This window comes from Podarcis cretensis, assembly GCF_951804945.1.
Source record: "Podarcis cretensis genome assembly, chromosome: 2".
NCBI classification, from domain to species: Eukaryota; Metazoa; Chordata; class Lepidosauria; order Squamata; family Lacertidae; genus Podarcis; species Podarcis cretensis.
In genome coordinates this window covers 16,026,053-16,053,560 of record NC_137171.1, presented here as the reverse complement: position 1 = coordinate 16,053,560, position 27,508 = coordinate 16,026,053, and the positions used below count along the sequence as shown (strand labels likewise).

Below are 27,508 nucleotides of genomic sequence, written 5' to 3'. Positions count from 1 at the left end.
AGACTCCCGCCCCGAGGAGCAAGCGATCCAACCGACGGGCGTAAAGAAGGCGCGGAAGCTCCCGCTGCGCGCTTCGCCCCCCCCCCCACGCCCCCTCCCCCGCGCTAACGTCACTTCGGCCAGAGGAGAAAGTTTCCTCGACGGACGATGCGGCTAAGCCGCCTCAGGGCAGCCGCTGCGCCTCTGCTGGCGCTGCTTCTGGGTCACGCCGTGACCCTGAACAGAACGTCTCTGCTTCCCTCGGAGGGTGAGCCGGGCTTTCCTCGTCCCCCTTGAGTGGTGCGCGGCCCGTCGGAAGCCTTTAGGATCGCTCCGCGTTTAGGATCGCAGGGGCGGAGCTGCGCGTGGAGCGCGCTTTCCCCGAGGAAGGCGGGGAGCGGGAGGGAAGCCGCTTCAAAACCTCCGGTGGGACGTGCGCGGAGCGCGCAACAGGCGGCGCAGCTTCGCCATCGGGGGCGCCGCTGGGGAGGGAAGGCATTGGATCCCTCAAATCAAGGTCGAGGCCCATGGATCCGCCGTGGGGATCCCTCCCCGGGGGTTGCATTTGGGTCTTTGAAACGACCACTGTTTATACTTTTAGACATGTGTGCATTTATAAATATTTATTCTATATTTGAGACTTAAAATACTTATAGCACTATACACTGATCCTTGAAGGTTTATGCCCCCCATAACTAGTCAGTCTGGAAGGCTGCTGCCTCTTTTTTCAGGCACAACTTCTACCACCCAGCCAACTTCTTTGTTGCTACCCTTTCTGCTCTGCTGTGAAATCTATGATCTCTGGCTGACCCAGATTTCACAAGGTGTTGTACAAGATTTAAACACTCTGTTACACATACTGGGAAACGAGTTACCATAAATATCCTAGTTTTGACCTTTTTAATAATACAAAAACAAAAGAACCAACTTGCAGACATAACTAGCCACTTGGCATTCCTCACACAATAGTTTTGGCCTTTTTATAACAAAAACAAAAACACAGGGCCTTGCAGAGCCAGGCAGAGACCCGGGCCAGGTAGATAATGTGCCCCCCCCCTCTTTTTTTTTTTTTTTTTTACCCTGGGGATAACTGAAGTCTTATAAATAAGTAAGTATATAAATAATTTTCACAAAAGTTATGCTGACAAATAATTTTATTTCAAGGCTTGAACCGTATCTGCATATAAAGACAAAATGGAAAATATAGATAAATATGCTGATCAAGGCCCCATTTGGAATCGGAGGCCCGGGCCAAGTGGCCCATATGGGCCTGGTTCCTCACACAATAAAGTTTACACGCAAACACACCCCTGTGTTTGGGGTAGGTAGCATAGTTTGGAATAGCTGAAGTATACACATGTTAACCCTTCAAATTATTGTAGAAATAGTGTATTCCTTCCTTTTAATTAGATTGGATCACATCTTGTGTTATTTTATGTTTTTAAAGGGGTTTTTTTATTTTTTTAAAAAAAAAACATCCCTCCATCTTGAGCCACCCAGCGACACTTGTTGGAAATAAAACATTGGGGAGGGGGACAGCATGCCTCCTGACTCATACGGCCATGATGGGTTCTTCCACGGGGACCCAAATGCCATCCCCAGAGCCACTTGCCAGGAGATGGGGGCTGCGAATGCGGAAGGCAAGCTCTGCAGGGTTCCTACATGTGGGTTTCTGTTTCGCGCTCTCATTCTTGCATTTTTGCAGTTCAGATGGGAAGCGAATCGGGAGCAGGGCAGTCACATGTGAAAGCTTTTCCGGGGCGTCTTGCTACTTCCAAATGGGTGCCGCTCACAAGGCCACTGAAATTTTTGCAGAAGAGCCTCCGTTATAGCAGAAATTTGGGCGTGTGGAGGTGCTGGTTCTCACAAATGATGTCTCCGGTTAAGTGGTATTGTGTAGTCCAGAACCTATGCATGGTAATGGGTGCATTTTGTCAAGGTCATACCTTGGGCTTTATATCCATTGGCACAAGAGAGAAACGGGATTTTAAGGAAGTTGTGGGGGAGCAACACCATGACCAAACAATAAGTGGCAGTGAATACAATAAGGCAGCCCTGTTTAGGGAAGCTTTTAATGTTTGAATCATTATGGTATTTTAATATTTTGTTGGAAGCTGCCCAGAGTGGCTGAGGAAGCCCAGCCAGATGGGCGGGGTATAAATAAATTATTATTAATAATAATATTATTGTTATGATTGTAGTAGTAGTAGTAGTAATAGTAATAATAGTAGTAATAGTAATAATAATAATAATAATAATAATAATAATAATAATAATGTTCTGATTTCATTTGGAAAATAGGCTTTTTTAAATAAACTTTTCTAAAGCAGACTTTAATTGTTTGTTGGGTTTTGGGGCAGGGTAGGCATGCTGTTGTGTCATGACTGATGGTTTGGATTTTCTTTGATCAGTTCTCAAAGTCAAAGTGGTGGTAGGGAGAAAATAGCACCTCATTGAAGCATGGAGCTTTCAATCGATTGTGTGAACTTAAAACCATAAGCAAAGCTTCCTGGATCAGGCCAGCGGCCTATCTAAGCGCAGCAACTTGTCCTCTGTGGCCAATCAGATGCCATTGAAAGCAGTCATCAGGAGTTTGGGGGCACAGCGTCATCAGTGTAATGTGCTGTATGTGGGGTTTGCAGCTAGTGCAGAGCAGACCACAGCTTGGGTGGCGAGTGGGCACATACCATGCCAGCATTGAGGGATCTTGCAGTGACTGCCTAATAGCCACCAAGCTAGTTTTAAGTTTCTGCTTTCCTACATACAAAACCCTATACATTCGTACCTTGGATCCCGAACGCCTTGGTACTCGGACGTTTTGGCTCCCGAATGCCGCAAACCCGGAAGTGAGTGTTCCAGTTTGCGAACGTTCTTTGGAACCTGAACGTCCAACAGGAGCTTCCTGCAGCCAATCAGAAGCCATGCTTTGGTTTCTGAACGTTTTGGAAGTTGAACGGACTTCTGGAACCGATTCCATTCGAGTTCCAAGGTACGAAGGTATAATTGCACCAAATTACCTATATATTTTAAAAAAGCCCCCTGCACTATATGATCAGCTAATGAAGCCTGGTTAGTTTTCTTAAGCTAAAGTTTTGGAGGAAATGAGTGAGACTGAATGGTGGCAGAAGCTTAAGTTTAAGTGGCCAGCAGGAGTGGGAGTTGAGTTTTGTTGTCCAATAAGTAAATAAATACTTCCCTCCACAATGCCCAACAGAAATTCATCCGGTAACAGAATTGTTGTGCCATACCGATCCATTCAAAACAACGGTTCTAAGGATCTGCTTTAAATGTATTTGTTGCTGAACGCCTGCTGTATTTTGAGGGACGTATCTCACCACTAGCATAACTGTGTTTTCATTTCTAGATTGCGGGACAAGGCCTCTGATGGGTGAGATGACAGTATGGAATCGGATTGTGGGTGGACGTGATGCTGAGCCAGGGGCATGGCCATGGCAAGTTAGTCTTCAAGTTTACCGCTTTGGTACAGGATATCACCATGTATGTGGTGGATCCGTGATTAATAACTACTCAGTGCTGACAGCAGCACACTGCATTAAAAAATGGACGTAGGTATATTTCTGTTCTAAATCTTTTTCTTCTTTTTTTGCCAGTTATAGGTGTGAAAAAAGTATATTTGTTAAAACGACTAGCTTATTTTTGAAATCTGTATCTACCGCTAGAGAGAGACCTGGAACAAAACATTTCAGTATATCAATAACAGGAGCAACCCACTTGCGGCAGTAGGCCTGTAACATCAATTCAGAGATCAGAAGCAGGGGGATACTTCAGAAATTGGGGGCCCTTTTTCCTTTCACCCCCCCCCCCATCCCCACCTGAAACCATTCCCTGCTATGCTTTATAGCAAGGGTGGGGAACCTTTCACAGCCCATGGGCAACCAGAGGCAAAAAGTGGATTGAACAATCAATGCAATTCATACATTTCTGGAGTTCACAGGTTTCTACACACACACAAACGTGCTTAGCCCTCCAACCACCAGGCAGTGAATTCCAGCGCAGACATCCAAACGCTTTGCAAATATCAATACAAGGCATGGAAAACCAGATCTCTGCAGCGGAGTTCATTACCAAAAAAAAGGCCATCTGGACCCTGCAGTTAAAAGAACTACCACCCAGTCATAAATACCCCCTTCTTGGGCAAGGTGGTGGACAGATATCTACTAGAATGTTGTAGTTTTTCATATCTGAAAAAGGGGCAAGGAAAGAGCAAGGTCTCTGCTTTCTGTGTACAAAATGAGTTCACATCTGTCTGCAGGAAAATGCCAAGCATTTATTTATTTAGAGCATTTGTACTCTGCTCTTTAGCCAAGAAGCCTCCCAGAGTGGCTTACATGAAATCAAATCAAGATACTTCCTACCTGTAGGCTTACAAACAAAAAAACAAACACACAAGGGAAAAGGGAGGAGGAGGGAAGAGGAAAACAAAACTCAAAACTCAAGCACCGATTTCTAGACAGTTTCTATATTTCTGTATTGACCAGCCAACATAGTTTAGAGGCCTGATGGGACTGGGCTGCCATCAAAGCAGATGCAATGAAACCTGCTTCCTGAATGATTAATTCATGAATCCTATTGGAGACATTTTATACTGCAAAAGAATAACTTCAGTAATTACTTCCTTATCTCTTATGTACAGCATATTTTAAAAGGACATTAAAAGGGGACCTCTGACCGTTAGGTCCAGTCGTGGACGACTCTGGGGTTGTGGCGCTCATCTTGCTTTATTGGCCGAGGGAGACGGCGTACAGCTTCCGGGTTGTGTGGCCAGCATGACTAAGCTGCTTCTGGCAAACCAGAGCAGTGCACGGAAACGACGTTTACCTTCCCGCCGGAGCAGTACCTATTTATCTACTTGCACTTTGACGTGCTTTCGAACTGCTAGGTTGGCAGGAGCAGGGACCGAGCAACAGGAGCTCACCCCATTGTGGGGATTCGAACCGCCAACCTTCTGATCAGCAAGCCCTAGGCTCTGGTTTAGACCACAGCACCACCTGCGTCTCATTACTTCTTCCCAAAATCATGGGAACCATAGTTTGTCTCCTCACTGCCCCAGTACCCTAAACAAACTACAGTCCCCAGGATTATTGGGGGGGGGGGAGAGAGAGTTGTGTGCTTTAAGAGTGCAATGAATGTTTCTTAAATGTGGTGTGGCTCTGTTTACTGCAGATAATCATACTTTTCAACTCAGTTTCTTGCAGGTGTCTCTGGTGCAACTGGTTAGTGCATTTGACTGTTAACCAAAGGTGTATTTGACTTTTCAACTCCAAACAGGGATAGTTTGAAGGTTGGCAGTTCGAATCCGCACGACGGGGTGAGCTCCTGCCCCAGTTCCTGCCAACCTAATAGTTCAAAAGCACGCCAGTGCAAGTAGATAAATAGGTACCACTGTGGCAGGAAGGTACGGTAAATGGCATTTTCGTGCGATCTGGCTTCCATCACGGTGTTCTGTTACGCCAAAAGCGGTTTAGTTATGCTGGCCACATGAACTGGAAAGCTGTCTGCAGACAAAGGCCAGCTCCCTTGGCCTGAAACAAGATGAGCGCCGCAACCCGATAGTCGCCTTTGACGGGACGTAACAGTCCAGGGGTCATTTACCTTTACCTTTATGTTAGCTCAATGAAACTATGATTTAGCCAGAAGTATTTATAATTACATCTGGAAATAAAATAATCAGCATCAAAGAGCAGTAGGTGTAGTTACACTGTGATAAAGAAGTGGCATTAAGAGGTGGTAATTATATTGAGAAGACATGCCCACATTCATGATGGAGACGCAGACAAATATTTTTGCACAAGATCTCCATTATTAAGGTATAAAACAAACAAATGGAAATAGATGTTGCTCACACACAAATCACAAGACTGTTGTGAAGGTGGTAGCATTTGCTTTTGCAGTCTTCCACACTTCTGAATGTTTTTTTACAAGGCAATGGAGTAAAAATGTAGTGGAGGACAGAGAAAGAGTGGTTGGGGTGAGGAACAATATAAAATCCAGAATATTTTTCATCAGGATCTGCTCCAGAATATTTTTCATCAGGATCTGCCTACTGATGTGGACAGTAAGCAGTGGAACAGCAACAAATATGGTGACTGAAGAAGGTATGTGGGTGTCTTATGAACCAATCAGATGTGCAGAAAAATCATTTCTGAACCACCCGTTTGTAAGAAAATTCCTGTTTGTGGACATGATAAAGGGATTCTATTCTCTCTTAGGGATCCAGCATTTTGGAGGGTTGTATTTGGCTTGCACCATCTTTATAACTATGAATCTTCTACCGTAAAGCGCCATGTCAGAGCTATCGTGATGCATTCTGGTTTCAAGAGAAGCACGTACGAAAATGATGTTGCCTTGTTTAAACTAAAAAGGCCTATCAGCTACAGTGATTATATTCAGCCTATCTGCTTACCTAACAGCACTACTCAACTAGTGGCAGAGGAAAACCCATGTTTCATAAGTGGATGGGGAAACACAGAGGAGAAGGGTAAATATCTTATGTGTCCTTTAATCTGTATTAAAAATCAGTTTGGTGATCTAATTGAGATTTGGTGGTCTCAGGAAGAATCTTTGCAGTGAGTTGTATTCAATGCTAGCCCTTCTCAGAGTAGCATTGGATTCACTCCAGTGAGGACATTTGGGATTCTTTCGCACAATGCACAGAAAGAAAACTGAGTTTGCTGTAGAATGTACGGAGGATTCCTTGTACCAGTCAAAGTGCTCTGTGTTTGTTTGTTTGTGTGTGTGTGTGTGTGTTGCATTCACACTGTGTGTTTTTAAATGTACTCTTAAAATGCTTTTTAAAAAGTATTAATCTTCTGTGGAATACTGGAAATAGACTTCACAGGGGATGTGTGGCACAGTTCATGAGTTTTATCATTGTCCTTTCCCAAGAGCTGCTATAGCTAGCAATTTTACATTACACAGCGCTAAAGAAACACAAGCATACTTCTAACAGTGTTTTGTGCTGATTACAGGTAGAGGAAAATTTATATTACAAGAAGCTCAAGTTGACGTTATTCCACTATATATCTGCAATAGATATGACTGGTATGCAGGCGTAGTATCGTGGAATATGCTTTGTGCTGGTTCTGAAACTGGACATGTGGATAGCTGCCAGGTAAAAAGGAAATAATTCTATTTAAAAACATATTGCCAAAAATATATTCACGTGTCATTTTTTACCAGGCTTCCCATCTCCCTTTCTGCATGCGTACACAAACTAGCTTGTACTCACAGAAATGTGGTTTTGGGAATCTTTAATCTGGAGATCATTGCACACCTCAAAGTTATTGAACTATACCATTGCCAAGTTGTTTTTCTTACTTGGGAGAGTTAGCAAAAGATTCATAGATTGCAAGATAAATAGTATTTATTTTAACAAAATGGCAGAGAAAGTGGCTTTGTAGCTAGAAGCGTCAGTTGCAATGGTACAGGATAAAACAGGTAAGTTACTACACAAACGCACATTGCCTAGACCAAAAGCCTACACTTAAGTAAGTGCAAGTGGCAGCACAGTGGTAATGCTCAGATGCTGATGACTGATGTTTGTGAAAATGGGGAGGGCAGAAAGACAGCAAGGTTTAGGAAATGAAGAAGGCAGAAATCAAAGGAACGAATAAAATGTTGGTGTTTAGAGTTAAAAAGCTGACCGAAGGTGAACTGAATACTGAATCCCTGCTAGAGGTGATTATCTTGGATATGATCACATTAAGACTCAGGGTTTTCGGAAAAACACGAAAGCTGTGTTCATTGTAGGAAATACATATGTGATAGGAAAGATCCTAGTTCTAACCCGAATAGCTAACTCTTCCCCCACTATGAGGTAAGGAGAAAGAGTGGAATTGAGGCCAGCAACCCTAAGAGTATTGGTCTAACACTGAGAGAAGATCAATAGGTCAGCATAAGGACGACAAGCTTGGGAGGTTCCTCACTAATCTACCTTTTCCTCATGCAGATACATCAACCTATAGGGCAAGCAGAGTTGCCCCTGACATTGTTAAACACTAATAGTTACCTGTCCTGAGGAAACGATTGGTTCCCTGAGTTTTACTATAATCTGAAGGTGTGAGGGCATGTCTGTGATGGGTGTTCGGCGCACATACAGTGGTACCTTGGTTCTCAAATGCCTTTGTACTCAAATACTTGAGAACCAAACGCCGAAAACCCAGAAGAAAGTGTTCTGTTTTTTGAAAGTTTTTGGAAGCCAAATGTCCAGTGCGGTTGCCAGCTATTTTTTCCAGGGCACCTGTACCAATCAGAAGCTGCGCCTTGGTTTTTGAATATTTCAGAAGTCAAAAGGACTTCCAGAACGGATTAAGTTTGGCGCTTTTGTTTTTGCTATTTATTTTGCGTTTTTGTTTTTGAGGCTTTTTCGGTTGATTTGTTTTTGTGACTGTGTGGAACCCAGTTCAGCTACTGATTGATTGTGTGACTGCGGAAATGGATAAAAGCCCCGCCCCCCTCCAAACAATGACTAACATCAGTGCAGGTAAGAAAAAATAATGATTTTAATTTTTATCACCTACAATACGGTCTTATTTATTGTATAGTACTGTACATTATTGCTTTCATTTTATGGATCAGTGGTCTCGTTAGATGGTAAAATTCATGTTAAATTGCTGTTTTAGGGGTTGTTTTTAAAAGTCTGGAACGGATTAATCCATTTTGCATTATTTTCTATGGGAAAGCATGCCTTGGTTTTGGAACACTTTGGTTTTGGAACGAACTTCCTGAATGGTTTAAGTTTGAGAACCAAAGTACCACTGTATTTTGTTGGCCATTCTACCATTCTACCTATGTGTCAAGAAACATCCGGGGAAAAGGCTCAAGCAATGATATATATATATATATCACTGCTTGAGCCTATATATAGGTCCAAGATAAGCCAGCCTTTGTAGTTTGCTCTTGAGCTAGGCCCATACACGAACCCTGGGTTCCTTGCCTAATGCGGTTCAAAACACATTTTTAAAAGCTTCCTTAAGGGAGAATACTAAGATAATGTTCCTTTAAGAGGCCCTGACTAACCCAAAGAAAATAGCAAACTTGGAGAGGGTCAAGAAGGGCAATCTAACTAAGTTTAACAATGTTTTTTTCCATGGGAATCCACAAGGTCAGGTACCCTGGGGAAGAACTAGAAAAAGCTGGGCAGTTTTGGGGTCTCAGGGAAGTCCAGTTAAATGAAAAAGATAACCTGATTGATGGTGCTTTATAACCAAGAGATGACCATCTTAAAGTCGAAGATGGATGCAAGGACTGCAACATGACAAAGGACACAGGTAACAAGTTGTCAGCAGGCACAACATGATCTCCTGTTACAAGGGGCCCCTGAGACAATTGAAATACCTTTCTAGGTGACCAAGATTTCCCACTTGGGAAGAGGCAGCGGCACTTTCCCAGAGAATGGAAAATGCAACTTAACCAAATTACCAGTGGAAAATGTTATTGCCATTTTATTTTCGAATATCCAATATACTTTGTATATTCCCCCTCAAAAAATGTTAATAAAACCTATTAAAAAGAAAAAGCTACTGCCGTGACATGCCTTTTTGGGGGATGGTGTCATGTGACCCCCCTCTCCGATGATAGCATACTGCTGCAGTTCAATAGGATGAGGTTTTGAAACCCTCAACCAATCAGGAGGGTGGGGGAATTTGGGCTTGAGGCAGGAGAGCTTAGTTGCATACCCAGACATGTTCTGAGGATGAACATGGCAGCATCAAAGCCGGCCGTGGCACCTGTGGTCTTTAGCTACCTACTAGGCACTTTGAAGAAGAGCACTAGGAGAGTACAGTAGGTCAAGAAGGCAGATACTGTGAGTTTATCATACTCCATGGCAGCCATCAGTGTTAAACCTGAAAAGGGAAATCTGAAGTATCTGAAAAGGGAAATCTGTGTATCTGAAGAAGTGTGCATGCACACGAAAGCTCATACCAAGAACTAACTTAGGTGGTCTTTAAGGTGCTACTGGAAGGAATTTTTTTATTTTGTTTTGACTATGGCAGACCAACACGGCTACCTATCTGTAACTGAAAAGGGAAAGTCAGGGATGTTAGGGGGGGAATTACCTGTTTCAACCCAAAGCTTACATGTAACCATGTTTGTAGTGGGTCCAGACCCAGAACTTGAAGCTGCAATCCTTGTAAATGCTGTGATTCTGACCCAGAAGGCTATTGTGGTGTGTGTGTGTGTGTGTGTGTGTGTGTGTGCGTGTGTGTGTACCCATTTCCTGAAGGATGAGGGCAAGGAGCCCACATCAACACGCTTACCTGCAACGATGTTTACAGCAGGACAGGATCCAGACCCTGAAACTATTTCCCTGGCAAATTCCAGCGATTCTGGTCTAGAGTGGGATTGTAGATATATGTCTATATAATATTGATGCTCAACGGATGAGGCCACATCCATTTCCCTACCTGTAGAGGCTGTGGGTGGCAGTGTAACTTTTGAAATCGCAGAAGAGAATAGAGCATGAAGAAAAGGAAGCTTTAACTGAAGAGTTGGAGGAGAAGATTCTGCAGGTGAGAGTTTTGTATCTGAATGATGTGCACGTTTGATTAGTATGTTGGTTTGCCTTGTTACTAAAGAGCTTCTCTGTTTTCTACAGGGTGCTATATAACTAGTGGTAATTTTGATAAAGCATCAATTGATGGAAGAGTACTTTAGAAACTGTAGGAGAAAATGGAGTATGAAGAAAAGGAAGATTTAACTGAATAGATGGATGAAAAGAGCTTGTTGGTTGTTAATATCTGTCCTATGTCCGAGCCCTGAAAGCTGAAGGGTGCATGCATGTGTGTATTTCTGATGTGTGTGAATAAAAATGGTTTGCTTTAAACATCTGTGTGCATACCTGTATCAGAAAGCAACATGGCAAAGCAACATAGCAGAGCATGATTACCGATTCAGGCTTTCCCAACTGATCCATATTTCCTAGAAAACTGTATTTTGTTTTGCCTGTTCATGAGATGCAAATTAAAACTTACTGTTTTTCATGTTACAGGGGGACAGTGGAGGACCTCTGATGTGTTACTTTCCAGATTACACCAAGTTTTATCTGATAGGAATCACCAGTTTTGGTATTGGCTGTGGCCGACCCAAACTTCCTGGAATCTATATACGTGCAAAAAATTATCGACCATGGATAGATAGAGCAGTCACAATATTCAGCAGAACTTCTACTATGAGCTTTCAACACATTCTCATGTTTTTGACCGTTGGATTGGTAACCTTCCATCTTGTTCTATGAAAAGTCCTGTTCTTTTGGAACTTTATACTTTTCCTTTTAAAACGTATTCATTCCTCTTGCAAACAAGTATATGGAGCCATTTGTTTTTATAATAATGAATGCTTTGTACTCAGTTGTTTAACCTTGTCCAAAATGAATGGAAAAATCCTTCATTAAAAACATCAATCCAAAAGGCATTGTTCAGTTACATTTATATGTTTTGGGGGCTGTAAGTTATATTGTGACTATTGTACTGACAGGCTGCAATATGAAAAAAGAGCGTGGTTTCAAAAACATGCAGAAAATTATAATTTAATATGTGAAAGAAATGCTTCAATTCTTCATAGAGGCTTAATTTACAAAATTCAAATGATCCTCTCCCAAATATATATTTCCATATTCTATAAGAAATGTACATGATAGATGCCTCCCATTGCCATGCTTTTCTGTATCATTTAAAAAATAAAACATAATTTACAGTTGAATACAGGCATATTTGAAATTCTAGTGTAATATTTTTTAGTCCTTATCCCCCAAAGGAGAATCTACAAATGAGAATTTTGCCTATAAGTAGTTCCATGTTTATTGTTATTAATTGCTTTCTGCAACTTCTCCTACAGCAAAGCAAAATATTTAATGATTTGGTGTTAAATTAAATGGGTTTGGGGGTCCTCTGCAATACTGTAATTTCATAGTAGTAAGATTGGATTCTGCAGAGGCTATTACTAAAATGGTCAAGCCAGTTTCTTCCTTAAGTAAATACCTAGCCAGGTCTGCTAAGTATATACTTATTTACACTTGGGCCAAGATGTTGCAGTCGGAACTACTGCTCCTGGAAAGTGAGCTGTAGTGGAAAGACCTCTACTGTAGTTGCAGATTAACTCAGCAAGGTCCGAGTGCGAAAAGCAATATGATAGTCTTATCTGTGCTTTGGATGGAAGTATTAAAACCTGAGACATGAAAGCTAGGAGCTAAAGGGCACCTTCAACCTAGGTTATGGGAGCAACAACGGAATGTCTAGGCGCACTTTTTTAATCACAAGAATACAAAGCTGAAAATGAATGAAATGCAGCTACAACATTATGTTCATTTTTCACATGGTCTAGTCCAGGGGTCTGCAACCCGCGGCTCCGGAGCCGCATGTGGCTCTTTTACACCTTTGCCGCGGCTCCGGGGCGGATACTAGCGAGGGGAGAAGGCGCATTGTGCGCCCCGACACTCCCCACTGTGGCGGGCGCTGTACTGGCTGTGACGTCGCATGGGGGTGGTGCGTGCGTTAGTCACGCACCGTCCCGACGTCACCTTCCCGCCCGCCCACTACATTGTAAGGGGCATGTACGCTGGTCACTGCATTGAAAGGGGGCATGTACGCTGGTCACGGTTTTGAAGGGGAGTGAAGAACACACACACAAAAAAGGTAACTTGTTAATTTAACGTTTATTTCTATGAGGAGGAGTAATTCTGAGGGGTCAATCAAAGAAATAATAAAAAAGGGACAAAAAAGTTATTTTTATAATGACGAGTTTTGCGGCTCCGTTTTTTTTTCTTCGGAAACGGGTCCAAGTGGCTCTTTTTGTCTTAAAGGTTGCAGACCCCTGGTCTAGTCCTTCTCCTGCCCACCCCCACCCCTGCATATTCTTAAGAGGGTCTCTTCTCTGGTCTTAAGAGAGTGGCTGAAAGTGGGCAGGCTGAAACAGCTCCTCCTTTCCTTCCACTCTGCAGTTTTAATCGCGCTAATGAGATTCCCTGCTGCAAAATGCTCCTAGGAAAATTGGGGGGGGGACCCCTTGGCCCCTAGGAGTTGGCTCCTGTGAGGGCTGGATTTAGTTTTGATGAGGCCCTAAGCTACTGAAGGCAATGAGGCCCTTTATATGTCCAGCTGTACTTTGTCAACAACAAATTGTTGCTGTTTTTTTGTGTTGAATATATGCTATGTGGTAATTTATGGACCTAGGTGAAGGTAAAGGGACCCCTGACCATTAGGTCCAGTCATGACCGACTCTGGGGTTGCGCTGCTCATCTCGCTTTGTTGGCCGAGGGAGCTGGCGTTTGTCCGCAGACAGCTTCCGGGTCATGTGGCCAGCATGACCAAGCCGCTTCTGGCGAACCAGAGCAGTGAACGGAAACACTGTTTACCTTCCCGCTGGAGTGGTACCCATTTATCTACTTGTACTTTGTGCTTTCGAACTGCTAGGTTGGCAGGAGCTGGGACCGAACAATGGGAGCTTACCGCGTCGCAGGGATTTGAACCGCTGACCTTCTGTTGTTTTTTTTAATAAAATTTTTATTAATTTTCCAATTTTTAACAAACACAACAGAAACAACATGAAAACAAACACAAAAAATCATAATTTCTTAACCTTATTTCCATAAGCCTCTTTTCTCGGACTTCCCCATACCTTCCCCTTTTTGCATCCTTTATTTTTAACAATTGTTCAACAACCCTTGAACCGCTGACCTTCTGATCGGCAAGTCCTAGGCTCTGTGGTTTAACAAAATACGTATTTTATCAAAGTAATTGTTGAACAGAAATACAATTAAGTATACATTCAGCTGTGCTGCACTGCAGTCTGCAGCTGCATGCTGCCATGCAACCAGTCCATGCAGAATGTAGCCACCCTATATATAGAAATGAGCAAACCAGTGATACTTTAGGGAGCAGGCGGGGCCCATTACATACATCACAGGAGCCTACACAACACAAAACACTGTTACTGTATGTAGGTTTTATTTTTTTTGTTTTTTATCTTATATTTTGGAAATGTACATCCAGGGTTTTTTTCCTTTAAATTTTTAGGGGACCCCAAAAGAGTGGGGCCCTAAGCTATAGCATGTTTTGTTTATACGTAAATCTGGCACTGCTTCTATGGCCTTAACCTATATTAATAGTCAAAACAAAATAAAAAAAAATCCTTCCAGTAGCACCTTAAAGACCAACTAAGTTAGTTCTTGGTATGAGCTTTCGTGTGCATGCACACTTCTTCAGATACCTGCATGCACACGAAAGCTCATACCAAGAACTAACTTAGTTGGTCTTTAAGGTGCTACTGGAAGGAATTTTTTTTATTTTTGTTTTGACTATGGCAGACCAACACGGCTACCTATCTGTAACTATATTAATAGGTATGTCTCGGGTCAGCCTCTTGAGGAACCGTAATCCGGTTCCCTCCAGCCGCCTTCTTTCTTGAGAGAACCGCCTCGGCTCCTTTAATAATCTCCCCTCCAGAACCAGAACCCTGCGAGACGTGTGTGTATGTGTTCGGTGTTTGTGCGGGGGAAAGCAGCAAAACGTTCTGTCAGAACGAGCGAAGGAACTCCGCGCCATCTTCGCTCCATTCCCCTCCCTCGCGCCGCCGCCGCCGCCGCAACGTTATTCCCGCCAAGAGAGCGGGGGGGGGGCGCCCGGCCGCCATTTTGTTTCGCCGACGGACGATGCTGCAAAAGCTCCGCCGGGCAGCCACGGCCTCTCTGCTGGCGCTCCTGGGGCTGCTCAACACGCCCACAAACGTCACGTCTCTCTTGTCCATGGAGGGTGAGACCGGCTTTCTCTCCCTCCGGCCGCCCTTTCCACGTTCTCCGCGCGCTGCGCTCGAGCCGCCAAAAAAGACAGGGGTGGAAGTGCGCGTGCGCGTGGGAGGCAGCGAAGGAAGGAGGGGCGGGGATTTCCTCGGAAAGTCCCTGAGAGGACTGGGATTTGCTCCCAAATCGAGCGGGCGGGCGAGGCCTGTGGATCCGCCGTGAGGAGGATCTGGCGGCGGCATTGGGGTCCCCGTGGAAGGACCCATCGCGGCCTCAGGAACCGGAGAAATGTGATTGTTATCCCCAACCCCAACAAATGTTCTCTTTCCAGCAAGCTGTCGCTGGGCGGCTCGAAACGGAGGGGTGTTTTTATATTATTATTATTATTATTAGTGTTTTTATATTATTTTATCATCATCTTAAAAACCATAAAATAATACATCTTGGGCTCCCATCTCATTAAAAGGAAGGGATACAACAACTGGAAAGGATAACATGTGTATACGTACTTCAAGCATTTCAAATTATGTTACCCACCCCAAACACAGGAAGGTGCTTGCGTGTAAACTTTATTGCGTGAGGAACTCCAGAGTGGCTAGTGAGGTCTGCAAGTTGGGTTTCTGCTTCGGTTTTTGTAGCATAAAAAGGCCAAAACTATTGTGTAAGGAACGCCAGAGTGGCTAGTTAGGTCTGCAAGTTGGTTTTTTTTATTTTTGTATTATAAGTAGGCCAGAACTATTGTGTGAGGAACTCCAGAGTGGATTGTTAGGTCTGAAAGTTGATTTGTTTTTGTTTGTTTTTGTATTATTAAAAAGATCAAAACTAGGATATTTATGGTAACTTGTTTCCCAGTATGTGTAACAGAGTGTTTAAATCCTGTTCAACACCTTGTGAAATCTGGGTCAGCCTGAGATAGATTTCACAGCAGAGTAGAAAGAGGTTGGCTGGGTGGTAGAAGGTCTGCCTGAAACGAGGCAGCAACCTTCTAGGCTGATTTGTTTTGGGGGGCATAAATCTTCAATGGTCAGTGTGTAGTTAAATCAGATTTGGGAAAGCAGGGTATAAATAATAAATAATTATTATTACTTGGAAATTGAAGTCCCCTCCTTCCTAAAGTGCTTCCATGGAGGATGCTATTGCCTAATAGACACAGTGACTACTCTCTGGAGTATTTGCTTCCAAGTTAAAATAGTGCTCTAGATTTGGCAGCTCATGAGTGACATTCATTCTTTAGGCTTCATCCCTCTGCAACGTTAGCTTGGAGTAAGCCCTACTGAAGCATGAAACATTGGCTTCTTGTGAACCATGTCCCAGAGAGTAGCTGTGTTAGTCTCTTCCAGCAGCAAGGACAACGGATCTTGTGGCAGCTTTTTAAAAAAAGCACCTTTATTGTGGCAGAAACTTTCACGGACTAAAAATCACTTCAATGGATGCATGGAGGGGCAGAAGGAAGGGTAGAATTTAAATAATAATAATAATAATAATAATAATGGCATTTAAAGATTCTTTAGAAAATCTGGAAGGGGCAGTAGTTATGGTTAAGACCAGGCATCCCCAAACTCGGTCCTCCAGATGTTTTGGGACTATAACTCCCATCATCCCTAGCTAACAGGACCAGTGGTCAGGGATGATGGGAATTGTAGTCCCAAAACGTCTGGAGGGCTGAGTTTGGGGATGCCTGTAAGACCATCATCCTTTGTGGACTAACCTCCAATCTTCAGAGTTTGGGTGAACATGTTGGCAAACCCTTTGCTCTAGTAGTGATGTTAATTGATGCCAGATCAGTTCAAATAAGTCATCTGTTTTCCATGGGGGTGCCCAAGGTGACATATATTACTGAGACCCAGGTGGGTTAGCTGAGCAGACCATATTTATCCTAGCTTTGTCCCCCAGGGTACTTGGTTCAGAACCAGGCCAGGTCAGACGGGAGGGGAGAGATGCTGCTGACCATGAAAATTCCATTGTCCTCACCAGGAAGCCAGTGTGCTCTGTAACTGAGAAGAGGGTTTGTTCCTGGATTTGGGCCCTTGAGATAGAATAAGATACTATTGATGTACTGCCCATCCCGCTGCCCAGTAGTCTTTTTAGCTGAGGTGGTCTCAGAGGTCATGTTGGAGAACATTTCACTGTTGCATTGGAAGACTTCAGTGTCCATGCTGAAGCTGCATTTACTGGGCCCACGGAGGATTTCATGACCTCCATGACAACCATGGGGTTTCTCAGTACATCAAGGTTCAACTCATGTTGTGGGGCATACCCCAGATCTGATTTTTGCGACAGAAGGTATTGTGGATTTGTGGTGAACTGTTTATCATGGATGAATACTTTTTTGGTGTGCTTTGGACTGGTAGCAGCAAGATCCCCCTGTAAGGGTGGGGGGTTAAGATGGTCCACCCCTGAAGACTTAAGGAATCCAAAGGATTCCTGAATGCTTCGTGGGATTTTCTGACTCACATGGTTAGTGTTGCTGTTGAAGCCCTGGTTGGCCACAGGTTTTCATAGTCTGGTTATTTCCAAGTAGGGCTATTGTAATGTGCCCTACATGCCTTTGAAAATGGTCTGGAAGTTGCAACTGGTGCAGAATGCTGATGCCAGAGTTCTAGCTGAATGCCCCAGGGTATCCTCTAACATAAATTCTGAAACAATTGCACTGCTTGTCTATTGTCTTCCAGGCCTAATTTAAGCTGTACAAATTTAAAAGTTAACCTGAATGCCCTGGGCTCCAAATATCTGAAAGTGTGCCTCCTCCCATACTGACCTGCATGAATTTTAAAATCTACGTGGGAAGCCCTGAGGCTTATGGAATAGGGGTCTGTGGACCATCTTTCTCTGCAGTGGCTGCTTTTCTTTGGAACAGTCTCTCCTTTAGTAGTGGTATGGAACCTTTGAAATTATATTGTTGCTGATGGTTTCATTTCCATATATTGTTTTAGAGTGTTTCAATTTCAATTTTTAACTTTTGGTTTGGATTGTGTATATTTCCAACCTAGGACCTTTGGGTAATAACATAAAAAATTACGACACAGTCCAGTCATTGTTCATAGTGCTTCATCATCTGAAGCATGTGTCAAAATTCTGGTGGGCTCCACAATGTCAGAGTGGGCATTTAAGGATAATCACGCTGATGGCCCTAGACTCCTTGCCATTCCTCACTGAGACCAGGACCTCAACAGGGGTGTCAGACATGCCAGTCAGAAAATCCCATACAGCAGGGGACCCCAGACTGTGGCCAATGGACCATGAATGATAGGAGCACTGTCTGTGAACAATGGGTGCAAAGACTGCTTCATCATTCTTAGAACCCAGTGATCCAGTCTGGCCACAAGGTGAGCAGGAAGTGGACCAGAAGTAATGGGAAGAAGACACTTGGAAAGGGTTCTAAGGAATACAAATTGTAATACAATCAATACAATGAAGTACAGTATATGAGAAAAGAAGCAATGAAAGTGCAGTTAAAAATCATACAGCATTTAGCAAATAGCATCACATTTACAACAACAGGCAGAAAAAGTAAGTGGTCCACTAAGACCTTCAGTAATTTTCAAGTGGTCTGTGGGTGAGAGGTTTGGGAACCAGTGCCCTAAAGAATTCCTTATCATCTGTACATTTCTTAACCTGCCCCTCAACTTTACAGGGGGGAACCATCACTGCTAGACCTAACTCACCAAGAAATGGTGTCTATCTTTATTATTTATTTAAGACATTTATATTATACCACTTAATTATTTGCATTTCTAAATGGTATATATAAAGACCAGCTGCAGAAAATAGGTCCAGAGGGTGGGTGCATAACAAAGGTGCTAACACCTCCAACCACAGAGTCAAAACCACTCTGTGGCAAAAACCAGATTGTGATCCACAACGTGTGTCAGAGGGGTAAGTGATTCAAAAGTTTGCAGTCTTGCATAAACTCTCCCATTGGTCCAGAGACAGAAGCGCTATGGCAAACTGGTCGGTTTATAACAATGATCCTTTAGATCTACTTTTAAGTTTGTTTTGGTCGATGGATTGGTGTGTATTAACAGAACATTTACATTCATGGCATCTCATCAGTATATCTGTGTTTTGATTTCTAGACTGCGGAACAAGGCCTCTTATGGATGAGAAAAAAACAGAGTCTCGGATTATAGGTGGACATGATGCCATGGTTGGATCTTGGCCATGGCAAGTTAGCCTTCAGCATTATACCATTGGCCTAGGATATTTCCATCTGTGTGGTGGAAGTTTAATTACAAACAACACGGTGTTGACAGCAGCACACTGCGTTAAAAAAAATAGGCACGTATCTATTCTAAAGTGTGAGAAAGGTGTACTGATTTTTTTTTAAAGCACTTGGTGAATATTCAGAATTCATGGGAGTGGGGACATATTTCAAGGAGGAGTGGGAGAGGAAATGAGACACTGGGACTTCAGGAATACATTTCTCCTCTCATCCTCCCCAAATCTTTTCCCACCCAACAACATAGAAGTAAATGACTGGATGTTTCCTTTTTTAATACTATATAGTTTGGTAGGTAAAACAGTGTGACAAAGTAGATTTTTCATCTCCTGGTGCTCTTCCCCTCTGCTCCCCTTGGCACTTATCAGAAGCCTCTCAGGTCTGAAAGGTGAAGAGGGAAATGGAAGCAGGGGAAGAATTATGAGATTATTTCAGTTGTGTGCACTTCTCCTTTATTACAGTAGGGTTAAAGTTTCGAGCATAAGTTCATGTTTCAAGAAACTCATTGCACGGAATACAATGCAATCTATTTTAGGGCACGCAAGTACGGAGGGCACTAATGTCCTCCCATTTCCAAATTACGGTATGCCCAGGTGTTTTTTTTCCTACTTAGGCAGTAGGCATACATGCTGATTCTGCAAAGTGTTGATGCAACTGCACTCAAGCTTCAGAATATGCTTGTCATGCAGCATGGGTTATCAGCTACTCTTTTGTAGCTGACACATGCCCAAAATCTTGGTGTAGAGTTATTTTTTGCAGTTCTTCGGCTTCTAACCTTAGTATTTGTAACTCTGTGGGGAGTCATCCTCATTATTCTTACTCTGGTTTTCAGGGATGGAGATTTTCTTTAATTCTAAATATATAGGTTAGACTTCAACATCACAGAGATTTGACTGTTCTGTTAGTACAAGTATTTCTGCATGCCGGAAGGAGCAATATCCCATATCCTCTTCCCACATGCTGTTCTGGAGATTTTTCTGAGCTTCCAGACTGGGAGGAGCTCCCTTACACTTACATTTTTGCACTGGCTTCCGCTAGTGCTCCGAGTTACTTGAATCCAACTTGTAGCTTCCTTTTTTATTTTATTTATATACTATCTTATATTTAGATAATTTCATTATGGTTCACAGTAGAGTTATTAAGACCAGTACATTAAAGCAATAAATAACAGCAGCGCCCAAAAAACTAAACAAAAACAGAGCTAGCTAATACAAATGATCTGAGAGAACCATTTTTCAACAAGTCCCATGAGCACATCTCTATTGGTGCTTGTCTTATTTCATAGCTGTGTTGAGTCCATAGGGTCAGTGGCACAACAGGAAAAAAATCCCATACTTAAAGCAAGATGGACCTTAGCAGATGACAGTTTGGCTAGGAAGGTCTCACCTGCAGATCTCGGTGACCTGGAGATTCACACTGGAGAAGGGATAATTGTTATCATAAGACCAGTCCAGAGGCAGAGACAGGCAGACAACTTATAAAGTTGCTGTGCTTATTGATAAGTCCATCATGATAAGATTTTTGGGGAGTTGTGTGTAAATGGAATTATTGTGGCATGTTTCAAGGTTGCTTTGATCAATGTGAGACCCATCAGTTTAGATGACTTTAAAAGTGCATGAGACAAATTTATGGAGGATATGTCTATCAATTGTGAATAGTCATACTGAGCATGGCTCATGCCGCTTCCAGATGCAGAGGCACTATACCTGAGCACCAATTGCTGAGCAGCAACTGTAGGTTCTGCTTGTGAGCTTCCTACAGGCAACCATCTGATTGGCTGTTATAGGGCATGATTTGGTTTGATCTAGCAGGATTCCTCTTATGCATATATGCTTTTACTGGTTATATTACTATTAATGCAGAAACCTTTGTCATTCCCTCACCATTTGACTCTGGCTCCATGCTTGATAGTTTTACACCAGGCTTGAAGTGACTATTCTAAAATAGTTACTGAATCAGTTTTTGATTTTATTCTGTCCTAGGAACGCAGCCTTTTGGAGGGCTGTCATCGCCGTACATCATCTTCATGCACACAACTATTATACTCGAAAGCGCCGGGTCAGTACAATCACGGTCCATTCTGATTATGATTCAGAAAGCTATGAAAATGATATTGCCTTGTTTACGCTAATAAAACATGTAAAATATAATAATCATATTCAGCCCGTCTGCATACCTGAAAATGATACTATTGACATGTACCCATGTTACATAGCTGGCTGGGGAAACACAAAGGAGAAAGGTAAATCTTCTACTTTTCCTTTAAACTATTGTTAAGAGTGAAAATTAGTTATTTCAAAAAGCTTCTTTGCCATTTGATGGTGTATTACACAGAGGTAAACCTAGGTTTGGTTTGCCCGTTAGTGTACACAAGGAATTTCTGATAGTCGTGATGATTAATTTGGTTTTTGTACCCTTACTTTATATATTTTAATGTACAATTAAAGTTTTTAAATATTTAATGTAATTGTGAAATGTTTCTTGCTCATCACCTTTCCTGGGCACTGAACTGTAAAACAGGTGTTCAGGAAGTGTTATCAATATTAGCAGCCCTAACCCTGAGTCAGTTTTTCTGTCAGCAGTAATGATGCAAAATTTTAATCTTGTGTGCAGAATATTGACTAGCTAACCATAAGCAAACTGGGCAGATTTCTTCAGAAGTATTTGCTCTTTTAATCCAGAAAAAGGAGTGTCATTTGTTGGGTCTATAAATTCTTTAGCTGTGTTTATGTTTTTAAACTCTATACAGTGGTACCTCGGGTTAAGTACTTAATTCGTTCCGGAGGTCCGTTCTTAACCTGAAACTGTTCTTAACCTGAAGACCACTTTAGCTAATGGGGCCTCCTGCTGCTGCCGCGCCGCCGGAGCACAATTTCTGTTCTCATCCTGAAGCAAAGTTCTTAACCCGAGGTACTATTTCTGGGTTAGCGGAGTCTGTAACCTGAAGCGTATGTAACCCGAGGTACCACTGTATTAATCAAGATAAAAATATTTAACAGCTTATAACCAAGGTCAGAAAACACAAAATAAAAATTTACTCTGCGAGCATCAAATTTCTGCACTAAGAAAAGCTGGATTCTGCAAGGTCTGCAGACACACCCTCCAGATTTTGCTGAACTGCAACTCCCATTGGCCCTAGCCAGGATGGCCAGTGGGCAGGGGAGGATGGGAGTTGTAGTTCATCATCTGGCTGGCCAAAGGTTCTTTGTATATGATCTGTTGCTTAGACAAAATATTTGTCATGCTTTCTGCACTTATCATATGAGGGCAGTATATGTACTTGTGCCTTGAACCTGCCATGTATTCGTCTCTATCATACTTTTCAGAAATACAGTAAGCACTCAGAAAGTCACTTCTCTGCTTTTTCAAAACTTGCCTGAGATTTGTGCACTTGAGAAAACTATACTTTAATTTTTAAGGTATTTGATCTAGTCTACAAAGCATATATCTTTTGTTATGACTCATAGCTGATGCAGGCATACCGAATTGGGTAAGCCACTGGGCTATATTTAAATGTATTAACCATACCTGGCAGACGCCTATGTACTGATAACCTAATGCACTTTCTTTCAATTCAACCTTGCTGGATAGGGAACACTGAAGGGCTGGTTTTAATTAATTAATACCTCAAACCTTGAACCAATAACAAACAAGTTCAATAACACCTGAAATCATAGATTAAGAAGAAAACAAAATACTGTAATTAAAACACAGACACCCAAATCTCAATGTTGAGCATACACAGCTCCATATATACCTGGGGCCTGCGATGGCTAGCAAACAGAATTCATTACAAGTTCAGTAAGGATTTGTGAGCCTTATTCTGAAAATGAAGGTAGGTTTCATAGACCTACTTGGGAAATACAAACCTGGGTTATTAAGTTTAAGAGTTAGACTAGCTTAAGCGGTTACCCAGCCAGGTTGCATACTTGACAACCTTGTTTCAGAATGTTAAATGCATTCTTCCAGCAGTTTTTTGTGCTTTCCTTTCAGGTGTTGGCAAATTAATATTACAAGAAGCTCAGGTAGACGTTTTTCCGCTGAGATTATGCAATAGATATGACTCGTATGCAGGGAGATTAACAGAAAACATGGTTTGTGCTGGCTCTCTGACTGGACGTGTTGATAGCTGCCAGGTAAAATGGAGAATATACAATAAGTAGTCAAAACATTCTGTCATGTAGTTGCTTGACTAATATATCAAAGCAATATATCAAAGTCGCTGGTAAATGAGGGGGAAATGAATCATTTTTATTTTAAGACATATTGCCAAAACATGCTGTCATACAATTATTTGTCCAGGCTTACTCACTGCTGTGTCAAACTAGCACCAAAGTAGTTAATACATTTTGGAGGGAAATTAGTTGCTGTGAGAAAATGGGACATGAGAAACATCACAATAAAATTCAAGCAGCGACATAACTTCACCTTGTAAATCAGCACAATCAGTTCTTTCTAAAAGCACATAATATACATGAGGCACAGTACAAAAACACAGCACATGAGTTCCTGACTGCAAATTCACAACTGAAGAAAGAAAAATAAATACAAAAGCAGAGGGGAATTGGAGGAAAAGGGGAATGTTCTTTCCTAATATGGATTCGAAGGATTATATAAAGAAGCCATCATCCTTGTTGAGGTTTAAAACATATCACGTTGTGAATACTAATATTAAAATACAGTGGTGCCCCGCAAGACGAATGCCTCGCAAGACGAAAAACCCGCTAGACGAAAGGGTTTTCCGTTTTTCGAGGCACTTCGCAAGACGAATTTCCCTATGGGCTTGCTTCACAAGACGAAAACGGCTTGCTTGGCAAGACGAAAACGTCTTGCGAGTCTTGCGATTTTTTTCGCTTTTTTCTCCCTTTTTCTAAGCCGCTAAGCCGCTAATAGTGCTAATCCGCTAAGCTGCTAATAGGGTTGCTTCGCAAGACGAAAAAACCGCAAGACGAAGAGACTCGCGGAACGGATTCTTTTCGTCTTGCGAGGCACCACTGTGATGATGATGCAGTAATGTCATTTCTTTTATGAATATCTTCCCATGAAACATCCCAAAATTATTTAATGTCAACAATTGAAAAACTTCAACTTTAAAAGCATATTTGAACATATATAAAAACAGATCCAGACTGCGATAAAAATCTCCACTTAGAAAGCTTAAAAAGATGATAGAGACAGTGCTTGTTTGCGTTGCAATAGCAGCGAGATTCAAAGGGTAGGTTCCTACATCATATGAATGGGTCACCTGATGAAGTGGCATGTGCAAGAGACACTCCTTCAGAACGCAGCAATCATTTGGGTATATAAGGGGGTTAGGATTGTTGGTGTTCTGATTACCAAAGTTGAGGGTTATTGATAAAAGTACAGGAGCTTTGCAGAAAAGGTAGGATGTTCATTTCCTTCCATTCGGAACACATTGGACCACTTTGCTTCCATCCAAAACAGACAACATGGAAGCAGGATGGTGCTGTCCCCCCACCTGTGTCATGTCTTGCTCTGATAGCTAAGATTAAATAGCCCTTTTGAGTCTTGAGTTGATTTTCAGGGTCAGCTTATTACTTCCATATATTATTACATGTATCTCTCATCTTTCCTCCAAGGGGTGGTGCACATGATTCTCCTATTCCTTTTCTCCCCACAACAACCCTGTGAGATAGGTTACGCTGAGAAAATGACTCAAGGTCACCTCATGAGCTTCATGACTGATTTGAGATTTAAACCCTGGTTTCCCAGGTCCTTCTCAACACACTAATCACTACACCACACTGTCTTATTGAAACTGTTGCTGGAATTCCTAAAGCATCCATGATCAAATTGTGTCAGCAAGGAAACCAAGGTAAGATACCCAAGTCAGGCTTTCTGGAGGTACTGTTTCTAGAAAAACGTGTTTTCTTTTGATAGTTCATGAGAGACATAACTCAAGATTGATTGGATCCCAATCCTGTTTCCTAAAACTTCAGAGTACCATATTTTTTCATGTTCCAGGGAGACAGCGGTGGACCTCTGATGTGTTATTTTCGAAATGTTAGCAGGTATTATCTGATAGGAGTCACCAGTTTTGGGCTTGGTTGTGGCCGACCAAAATATCCAGGAATCTATGTTCGTACAGTTAATTACAAAAATTGGATAGATGCGCATTTAATTGCTAAGACCACCAATGTGAGCATTCGATGGGTTCTGATCTATTGGATTGTTGCATGGACAGTCTTTTATATTCTATGAAGAGGCAAACTCTCTCCATTGTACTAGAGTGAACTTGGATTGCAAAATTGGAAGCAAAATTCTTCACTTTTATCAACTAATTTACCGTATTCCCCCTTATAAATTAAATATACGTATATATCAGATGTTATTTAAAATATATGTGTTTAATGGTCTGTAAATCACATTATGAAATCATACTCTTCAAAATAAAACATGAAAATTAACAGTTGAAGAAATAAGAACTGAATATGATCATTCAGTACACAATAAAAATGTTAGAAGAATTTTCAGAATTAAACCAATACTATCACAATATTTACATCTTATTTCTTTGCTAGAATATCAGAGTTTACGATAGATGGCAGATGTCATATATACATAGCACTTTAAAATAAAACTTATGTTATACTTGTATACACATACTCCAGTGGAACACTTCCTCACTCAAATGAAGAACTGTTAAATATAAGCACCATATTTTCAAGGATCTATCCTGCAAACAAAATTCATTGTGTTGCATTCTTAAAGTAAATCCACAGTGTTTTGAAGAAGTAGGGCCTAAAGTATTGGACAGATTTATCTTAATCATTGCTCCCTCTGCTGATTTGTTTATTGCAATGTAATCACACCATATTTCTTCTAAGCAGCTTTGTGTTAATCTTTTAAAAACGAAACACCAGCATCTGTTGTAGGGTGCAGTCTGTTAAATACTGACTAGGTGTTAGACTTTACACTAAAGGTGAACTTCTGAGTAAAAGTGCAGTGCCTTGTACTGAAAAAGTTTGGTAAGCTAGTATTTTTTAAGGTTGAACAAAGGCCTGTATCACTTTAAAACTTCAGAACTCTCCATATATTGAATTTGGATTCCTTATTACTTGAAAAAAGAGAGGAGCAGTCACCCATTTGTTTTAAATATATACACAAATCATTGAACTAAGCAGTTGTGTGAAGATTGTTACCTATGTGCAGGGCCCAGTAGATTTAATTTCTGTGACAGAATGGTAGATGTAACATTGGACTTGCCATGAAGCTTCATTTTCTGCCAGGGATGGACGGGATCCTCAGATGGTCTGTCCCTTGTACTAGGCAGCGCTACACAAATTATACCTCATGTTCAAGAGCAACCAAGCTGAACATGCCAAAGACGTAACAGCAAACCTCTAGAAACAGGAGAACATGGCCAAGCAAAAATAATTGTATTGTCCTGCCTAGTGGAGTGAGTGGAAGGGACAAACCATCCAAGGATTCCCTCCTCCATTGCAAGAAAATACATTCTCTTGTTAAATAATTATTTTAAAAGATACTGATGACCATAATAATCTGTGACCATCCACACAGCTGTTTTTATTTTTCCAATACTGCTACACATCAACATGATATCAACTAGATCAATGTGCTGCAACAGAACTAAAAAAAGTTCCTGCCATCTCCCCTCCTCCTCCATTGTGGACCTCCTGCCCCATCCAAAGAATGTAAGATGGGTAATAGGCAACTCATTAAGTAGCTTTATGAAAAGAAGTCTGAGCCAGAAACATGCCAGAATTTGCATGCATCCATCCTCCTGGTCAGCCTCATCCCAGTCCCCTGGCATGTGCTGGTCAATGTCCCTCCAACAGAAGAGAAAGCAAAGGGACAACTCAGCTATTTGTTTCTTTGATGGGACAATCCCATTAAGCTTTTGCCGTGCAGTTGCTTCCATACTGGCATTGCATATAGCACTGGGTGAAGCTCCACCCAAAGCTCAGCCCTCTGTGGTTCCTACATATAGTGAGCCCACCTCCTATTGCCCTCTGCAGTGTGGTGGGCATGCCACTGGTACTGAAGGAGCTTCGGCTGGGCAGTTTCCTTAATTCATAAATGAAATAAAAAATAAAAGGGGGAGGAACTGCCTGGCAGCTGCTTGGGAAAGGAGGAACAGGAAGTGATTACTGTAAATCAAATCACTAGTAATGCTGTCTCTTGGTGCCTGACTCCTCGCTTTGCATTGCAAAAGGGGCCAGCTTCGATCCCAGGCACCTCCAACAATGGTCTGTCTCAGTTTAAGTGTTTCCTATAAGGCAGCCAAAACAGTACTTCCCATCCCTGTTGCCTTAAGCTCCCTGAGGTCCAGCTCCAAGGGCCTTCTAGTGGTTCCCTCACTGCGAGAAGTGAGGTTACAGGGAACCAGGGAGAGGGCCTTCTCAGTAGTGGCGCCCGCCCTGTGGAATGCCCTCTCATCAGATGTCAAGGAATAAACTAACTTTCAGAAGACATCTGAAGGCAGTCCTGTTTAGGGAAGTTTTTAATGTTTGGTGTTTGTGCTTTTAATATTCTGTTGGGAGCTGCCCAGAATGGCTGGGGAAAGCCAACCA

The 27,508-nt window shown here is 42.1% G+C and overlaps 2 protein-coding genes across 9 annotated transcripts; both read left to right on the top strand.

Moving 5' to 3' along the window:
• The first annotated feature begins 87 nt into the window (after positions 1–87).
• On the top strand, positions 88–11,408 carry LOC307210063 (transmembrane protease serine 12-like). 3 transcript variants are annotated; one of them, XM_079965656.1, is made up of 5 exons: positions 88–247; positions 3,344–3,431; positions 6,210–6,478; positions 6,969–7,111; positions 10,991–11,408. In XM_079965656.1, the coding sequence occupies exons 1-5, from the start codon at positions 148–150 to the stop codon at positions 11,234–11,236; spliced, it is 846 nt and encodes a 281-aa protein (XP_079821782.1). In that variant the 5' UTR covers positions 88–147; the 3' UTR covers positions 11,237–11,408. The 3 variants fall into 3 exon arrangements, with proteins under 3 accessions (XP_079821782.1, XP_079821781.1, XP_079821783.1); XM_079965655.1 differs by having other exon boundaries at positions 3,344–3,545; XM_079965657.1 differs by lacking the exon at positions 10,991–11,408 and adding an exon at positions 10,598–10,825 and having other exon boundaries at positions 3,344–3,545.
• Positions 11,409–14,547: 3,139 nt separating this feature from the next.
• LOC307210490 (transmembrane protease serine 12-like) lies at positions 14,548–25,312 on the top strand (the record flags this gene model as incomplete). 6 transcript variants are annotated; one of them, XM_079966427.1, is made up of 7 exons in its annotated part: positions 14,614–14,747; positions 17,407–17,608; positions 18,811–19,012; positions 20,936–21,011; positions 21,117–21,195; positions 22,947–23,089; positions 24,939–25,175. In XM_079966427.1, exons 2-7 carry the CDS (start codon positions 17,497–17,499, stop codon positions 25,173–25,175), a joined length of 849 nt encoding a protein of 282 aa, XP_079822553.1. In that variant the 5' UTR covers positions 14,614–14,747; positions 17,407–17,496. The 6 variants fall into 6 exon arrangements, with proteins under 6 accessions (XP_079822550.1, XP_079822553.1, XP_079822552.1 ...); XM_079966426.1 differs by adding an exon at positions 24,687–24,789 and having other exon boundaries at positions 20,936–21,195; positions 24,939–25,040; XM_079966422.1 differs by having other exon boundaries at positions 20,936–21,195; positions 24,939–25,312.
• Positions 25,313–27,508: the final 2,196 nt, after the last annotated feature.

Coding starts and splice junctions, on each gene's coding strand:
- LOC307210063 (XM_079965655.1), top strand. CDS start 148: ATGCGGCTAAGCCGCCTCAGGGCAGCCGCTGCGCCTCTGCTGGCGCTG. Junction 3,546..6,209: donor CACTGCATTAAAAAATGGAC/GTAGGTATATTT, acceptor ATTCTCTCTTAG/GGATCCAGCATTTTGGAGGG. Junction 7,112..10,990: donor GACATGTGGATAGCTGCCAG/GTAAAAAGGAAA, acceptor TTCATGTTACAG/GGGGACAGTGGAGGACCTCT.